Source organism: Mandrillus leucophaeus, unplaced genomic scaffold (genome assembly GCF_000951045.1).
Source record: "Mandrillus leucophaeus isolate KB7577 unplaced genomic scaffold, Mleu.le_1.0 Scaffold1003, whole genome shotgun sequence".
NCBI classification, from domain to species: domain Eukaryota; kingdom Metazoa; phylum Chordata; class Mammalia; order Primates; family Cercopithecidae; genus Mandrillus; species Mandrillus leucophaeus.
In genome coordinates this window covers 191743-199135 of record NW_012098133.1, presented here as the reverse complement: position 1 = coordinate 199135, position 7393 = coordinate 191743, and the positions used below count along the sequence as shown (strand labels likewise).

General features: G+C 47.2%; 1 protein-coding gene across 1 annotated transcript in view; it reads left to right on the top strand.

The window, feature by feature from the left end:
• Positions 1–7393, top strand: part of KIAA0141 (KIAA0141 ortholog) — an 18826-nt gene that overhangs the window by 2025 nt on the left and 9408 nt on the right. Inside the window, exons 3-7 of the mRNA XM_011973881.1 lie at positions 974–1064; positions 2384–2562; positions 3865–4023; positions 4271–4356; positions 4459–4604. Of these exons, the coding sequence (XP_011829271.1) occupies positions 974–1064; positions 2384–2562; positions 3865–4023; positions 4271–4356; positions 4459–4604 (661 nt within the window). The remainder of the gene's footprint in view (positions 1–973; positions 1065–2383; positions 2563–3864; positions 4024–4270; positions 4357–4458; positions 4605–7393) is intronic.

Sequence of the window (7393 nt, the reverse complement as noted above, 5' to 3'; positions counted from 1 at the left end):
ACGTTTTATAACACCTTCTCTGTGCCAGGCATTTTTGCTAGGCACTACACACATAGCAGAGAACAAGATAGATATATTCTTGCCTTCATGGATTTTACAATAAATAATAGTACATTGCATCATTTTGTAAATTATTTATTTTTTAATTAGTTTTATTTTTTTCTGATATGGAGTCTTGCTCTGTCACCCAGGCTGAAGTGCAGTGGCATGATCTTGGCTCACTGCAACCTCTGTCTCCCCGGTTCAAGCAATTCTCCTGCCTCAGCCTCCCAAGTAGCTGGGATTACAGGCACGTGCCACCACGCCTGGCTAAGTTTTGTGTTTTTAGTAGAGATGGGGTTTCGCCATTTTGGCCAGGCTAGTCTCGAATTCCTGACCTACTGATTCACCCACCCCGGCCTCCCAAAGTGCTGGGATTATAGGCGTGAGCCACTGCGCCCTCATAGCATTAGTTATTAATGTAAAGTTTTATACATGCATTATCTTGTGTAATCATTACAAAATTTTTACAAGGGAAATATCACCTTCGTTTTACAGATGAGGAATCTCAGGCTCTGCAATATTAGGTAACATGCATAGGGTCTTATACCTGTTAAGTGGAGGAGCCAGATTTAACTCTGGAGTTCATGTTCTACTGCTTGGTTGCTGCATCTAATACAGAGCCTAGCCCATAATAGTTACTCAATAGATATTTGTTGAAACTGATCTATAAGGTCAGATTCTTAGTAGTGAATACTAGGTCTCATAGGGCAGAGTCTTTGCTTTTCAGGCAACGCTCCAGGTAAAAGTTCTGCTTGTGAGGTCTTCTGAATGAAGTTGACACACACATCACTCTCATGTTTGTCACAGCTCATCCCTGCTGCTTTCATGCTGTGTACTTTGGACAAATGACTTGACCTCTGTGACCCTTGGCTTTCTCAATCTGCAAATTGGTGACATCAGCAGAGCTGAGCCTGGGATGTCTCCATGACAGGGTTACCTCTCTCTGAGGAGCTGTGTACTAAGGCCATATCACACCCTGAAGAGAGGAGCATTTTCCCATGTTGCCAGAGAAGATCTGAGCCGTAGGGCTGTCCCATAGTGAGAAGTAGGAAGTGGGCCTGGATTCCAGAAGTCCCAATGCCATCCCTGTGCTCTGTCACTACTGCTCATATGAAAGGGTCTGCAAGCTGTCCTCAGTTCCATAGATACTTGTCTCTGTTCTTCGCAATGCTAGTGCCTTTTCTTCTGGCCTTATTTCACATGTCACCCCCACAGAGAAGCTTTCCCTGACTCCTTGTCTTGTCAGGACCCCTCTTATGCTCTGTGTAGCTCCCTGATTGGTTTCCTTCTTGGCATTTAGCATCATTAGTAGTTATTGTATTCATTTCTCTCTGTACTTGTGTGTTGTCTTTTTAAACACAAGGTATAAACTTCATGAGGGCAGAAACCTTGTCTGTCTTACTTGCTATTGTATGCAGTGCCTGTAGCAACAAGTAAGTATCTGGATCAACCTCAGTGTTTTTTTAGTCTGGACTGCAGTGGTGCAATCCTGGCTTACTGCAACCTCTGCTTCCCAGGTTCAAGCAATTTTCATGCCTCAGCCTCCTGAGTGGCTGGGATTACAGGTGTGCGCCACCACACCCAGCCAATTCTTGTATTTTTTAGTAGAATGGAGTTTCTCCATGTTGGCCAGTCTTGAATTCCTGGCCTTAAGTGATTTGCCTGTATCAGCTTCCCAAGTGCTGGGATTACAGGCATGAGCCACTGCACCCGACCCTGAGGCAACCTTCTTAAGCATAACACAAGGAGACAGGAGACAGGGAAAACTAAGCAGTCTCTGGGATAAGAGCTAGCTCAGGTCTTCTGCAGACCTGTCAGAGAAGAAACACCTTTACAAAGCTTACACCTGGAGATGTGTGTGTGCTGGGATGACTTGATTAGGGGAATGGGAGTTGGTGGAGGGAGGGGTTGTGCAAGACTGGAAAGAGAACCTAATGAGGAACTCTGACCTGTTGCTATATTTGCAACTAGGTGCCAACCTACCCCATTATCTTTTTGCCTGCCTAGTCTTTGCTTATTTAGTCACTTGATCAAGCATTTATTCAGTTTGTACTTATTAGGTCCCTACTATATTTTAGCACTGTGCTATACTTTTGCACCAGAGATACATTGGTGAGTGAAACATACATGGCCCCTGCCCATGTTGTGCTTATAGACTAACAGGAGAGACAGACCTTAGATAAATAACTGTGGAGATGATTGTTTAAATGCCGGTGTGGTCAGGGCTCCAGAGAAGTTAGGGTGTTGGGAAAGTTTGTAGTCGGGGAGCTGCGCCACCTGGATTTCCTGAGGAAGTGATGTTTGTGTGTAAGGCCGGGTCTGATGGAGTTGACTGGTGAAGGACCGTGTCCTTAATGTGCTGTCTTTCCCAGGGCGCTTTGGCCGTGCTGGCCCTGCAGCTGGCAAGGCAGATCCACTTCCGGGCATCCCTGCCAGCAGGACCTCCGCGGGTAGAACACTGCTCCTGGCACAGTCCCCTGGACCGTTTCCTCTCATCTCCCTTGTGGCACCCCTGCTCCTGTGAGTTCTCAGTCCTGGGGACAGGAGGGCTGGGCTGGGAGTTTCTCTGGGCCAGGAAGCGTCTCTGGACACACCTCAGGAAAAGAGCCATCAGCAGCTCCTTGCCTTTCCTATCTGAAGTCAGAGGGAGAGGAATGTGGGGAAGTTCTATCCACCCAGGGTGTGGGCCACACCTACCCCTCAGTATCTTTCCATTTCCTCCCATCACCTCCAACCAAGGGAGCCCCGCAGGGTCCAGACTACTTTAGATTCTGGGTGTGGCTTCCTGGCCCACATCCAACCAGTTAAATTATTCTCTGGTCAGTCACTCAGTCATTCATCAATAAATGAATCTTTATTGAGCACCTATTATGTGCCATGGTGCAGAGGCAACATAGCCTAGTGTCTGAACACTGAACATAGCCTAGAATCTGAACCTCTAGAGTCAGATTCTAGAGGTTCAAATCCCAAAACTGCTGCATACTAGTCTTATGTCCCTAAACAAGTCACTTTTCTTCCTTCTGCCTCAGTTTCTTCATCTATAAATTGGGGTAGTAATAAAACCCACCCCATAGGTTTCTTGGGAGGACTAAATGAGTTAGTACATGTCAAGGACTTAGGGCAGTGCCTGGCACATATTAAGTGTGTAGTAATTATTAGTTTAAGCATTAGTTCTTATCCTTATTATGATGATAATCATTGGCAATATTGATATCAAAGAAAGTGCTAGGTACTGGGGCTACCACAGTGAGTAAGGTAGGTGCCTCCCTGCCACTGAAGAATTTAGGCAGAGGATTGATTGATGCTTAGGGTGGGAGATCAGCACAAATACAGGCCCCTCTAGACTCCTCTGGAGGGAAGCCAAGGAAACAGAGGAGGAGGAATGTGAAGGAAGTATCACAGGAGTTTCAAAATTCTTCCTATGGCCTCTAAAACCTCAGGGAGGACTCAGTCAAGCCCGAGCAGCCTGCACTGATCCTCTTCTGACCTGATCACTCTTTTTTTTTTCTTTTGAGACAGAGTTTTGCTCTCACTCAGGCTGGAGTAGTGGCGTGATCTTGGCTCACTGTACCCTCCGCCTCCTGAGTTCAAGCAATTTTTCTGCCTCAGCCTCCTGAGTAGCTGGGATTACAGGTGTGTGCTACTGCAACCCGCTAATTTTTGTATTTTTAGTACAAATGGGGTTTCACCGTGTTGGCTAGGCTGGTCTTGAGCTGCTGACCTCAGGTGATCCACCCGCCTAGGCCTCCCAAGGTGCTGGGATTATAGGTGTGAGCCACTGTGCCTGGCCCAGACCTGACTACTCTTGCTGTCTCTTTCCAGCACTGCGACAACACGTCCTCCCCAGCCCTGACTGCCCAGCTCCCAGGCACACTGGCCTCAGGGAGCCCAGGCTTGGCCAGGAAGAAGCCTCAGCTCAGCCCCAGAACTTCTCACACAACTCCTTGAGAGCAGCTCGTCCTCAGGACCCCTCTGAGGAAGGTATGTCCCTGCCTCATGGAATCAGCAGAAGGCAGGGGGTGGTGGTGGCAAACTGGGCAGAGGGATGTTGGTTGCTGTGAAGGGAATTGGCATTCCTGTGAGGTCCCATGCCTTGTGAGGTGATTCAGGGTTATTTCGGTTCCTGGTGAGGGTGCTGGATGGAAAGCCTGGGTAGATTGGAAGAGTCGGAGAAAAGAAGTACAACTTTCTCCTTTGCCCTGGCCAGGTGTCGGCCTTTCCCTTGCAGGTCCCGGTGATTTTGGCTTCCTGCATGCCAGTGGCAGCATCGAGTCCAAGGCAAAACCAGCCCAGCCTCAGCCCACTGGTGAAAAGGTATTATCCAGATGTGGCCACCTGGCTCTTCATAACATTCTCTTGGGCAGGTGGCAATCCCAGTAAACCATCCCTTGGTAAGTCTTTATATTTCTTTTCCAGGAACAAGATAAATCAAAAACTCTTTCCCTTGAGGAGGCTGTGACTTCCTTTCAGCAGATCTTCCAGCTCAGTGTTTCCATCGCTTTCAACTTCCTGGGTAACCAAATGGACCCTGCCTCAAGGCAGGAGGGTGGGAAAATGGAAAGGTTATGGGGTAGGTCAGATATAGTCAGGATAGAGAGTGGCTTAAATGAGAGATTTTATTTTCTCCCAGGTAGGGAGATTTTATTTGGTCCCAGGTAGGTAGACTAAATCTGGTGTGGCAGGGACCCATTCTTACGCAAATGTGTCCTGCCATTTTAAAACTGGCTCCCAACTTGAGGCGCAGTTTGGCAGTTCCAGCTCCTGTCCTCCTGTCCATATTCTAGCCAGCTGGAAGGGGCAAGGTAGGGACGCTAAAGGATCACTCCTTCCCTTTAATCTAGATGTTGCACAAATCCTTATCCAGAATGTAGGCACGTGGCCACACCTCGCCACCAAGGAGACTAGTTACTGTGTATGAAGGAGAAAATACATCTTGGAGGGCACACAGCATTCTCTGCCACACTTAGGAAAGAACAGGCTCCTGGGGTTTGGAGCAGACCCTCAATATGTGTACAGGAACCTCTTACCCTCATGTGGGGACTCCAAACACCCTTCCACCGTTTGTCCTGGTCTCTGCAATAGCTAGGCTCCTTTTAGGCCTTCTAATGTGGAGACTCAGACTCCCCACAGCATCTGCTGGGGTCTAGTGGGCAGATAGGCAAGAGGCTGCGATTCACTCACAACAAATTTATTGAGCATTTACCCTTTGCCAATTCCTATTTTAGGTAGTGGGGATACAGTGATTTACAAGACAAAGTCCTTATTCTCAGGGAGCAGAAAAACAATAATTGAAAAACAAATAAAAAGAGAATTTCAGATATTGATAGATGTTATGAAGAAAATAAAACAAAGGAATGTGTTGGTGACTTGAACAAGGAGCAGTTTTGATTTAGAAGTCCTCACTGAGCAGAAGACCTTTGATCTAAGACCTGTCACAAGAACAGCCACTTTTGTTTCAATCTGGAGAAAGCTTTCCAAGTGGTGGGAAAAGTAAGCGCAAAAATCCTGAGGCAGGATTGGATTTTGATTGCTAAGGGAACAAAAGAAAGGTGAGTGTGGCTGGAGCTTAGAGATCTTGAGAAGGGCTGAAGGAGATAAAGCCAGAAAAGCAGGCAGGGGTCAGATCAGGTGAGGTCTTCTGAGCTACAGCAAAGAGTGTGGATTTTCTAAGTGAGACAGGAAGTCTTTGGAGGGCTTTAAGCCAGAGCTGGAAAGGGGGCAGTCACATGATCTGATGTACTTTTCCAAAGATCTCTCTGGCTGCCATGTAGACAGACATGGATTGTAGGATTGCCAGAGGGGAAAAAGGAGACCAGGTAGGCGCTGTTGGTGACAGCTAAACAAAACGTGTCGGTGGCATGGTGTAGAAGAGAGAAAGGAGAGAGCAAGAAGAGTAGATGGATCTGGGTATATTAATGAGCCAGGTGGGAAACAGGAGGATGGTGGGATCCTTTGCGCTCTTGAGTCTTTTCCCCAATGGCAGAGGGCTCTGTGAACCCTGGACAGTGAGTTTGCAGGCAGCAGGGAGGCAACTTTGTTTAATTCACTGCTGGCTGAGTGGAACCTGGTTTCTCCCTCATTAGCTTTATGTGATTTTGATGGGTAAAGAGTCTCTTCTCAGAATTTTCTTGCCCATCCCTTCATTCATATATTCATGTATTCAGCAAGCACTTGGAACGGTGGCAGAACACAAAAGGAGCATAAGCCATAATCATGTTTTGCATTTGTATGGTGCCTTCACTCTCGGCGAAGTTATTTCTTCTACATTCTTTTTCTGCTTCTGCCTCCAGGATTTTACAGTCTAATTGAGGAGACAGGACTTGTTCTTTTGAAACGGTTTAGTTTGTAGAAAAGGCTTGGTATATTAAGTAAGTGCCAAAAAAGTGTTTAAAGCCTGAGTGTGGTCTGAAGGTTCTAGAGCAGACACAGGATGGGAGCTTTGATGGTGGAGGTGGAAAGAGAGATCCCAGGCAGGAGAGACAGTTGGAGCCAAGGCTTTGAGTTGAGAATTGGCCGTGCCCTGATCCTTTCCTGTTTCCTCTTTGTTTGGGCAATGAAAAGAGCGTGGGCTTTGGAGTTGGACGTGCCTGCATTCAGGTCTTGACACTGCTGTATTACCGCTCCCAATTTCTTCATAAAACAAGATTAACGGTATCACTTGTATCAGTTAGGGTTTGTTGGTTATGAGCAACCTAAACCCACGTTGGCTAACTTAAGCACAAAAGGAATCTATTGGGATCTATTGACCTGCCAAGCCTCAGAAAGGACAGGAATCAGGGAAGCTCCAGAGACCCAAGGGGCAGCAGCTGATCGACAGTATCTTCAGAGTGCTGCTGTCAGAATAAACCTACAAGGGCTGTTTTCTCTCCTTGTCCCAACCAGATCAAGGTTCAGATTCCTGAGAAGGAACCTCCGTGGTTAGGAAGAACACAAGCACATTGATTGACAGCACTAGGGGACAGGTTGTTCCCAATGGGAAATCTAGATGCTATTACCAAGAGAAGGAGGAGTGGTTTATAGCAGAGCAGAACCCACTGCTGTCTATGGCAAACCAGTGAAATATTCAGAGGATAGAAATATATGCAAAGAGCTGGACACAGTGGCTCACGCCTGTAATCCCAACGCTGTGGGAGGCCAAGGCAGGTGGATCGCCTGAGGTCAAGAGTTTGAGACGAGCCTTGCCAACATGGTGAAATCCAATCTCTACTAGAAATACAAAAGTTAGCCAGGCATGGGGGCAGGCATCTGTAATTCCAGCTACTTGGGAGGCTGAGGCAGGAGAATCGTTTGAACCTAGAAGGTGGAGGTTGTAGTGAGTCAAGATTGTGTCACTGCATTCCAGCCTGGGCAA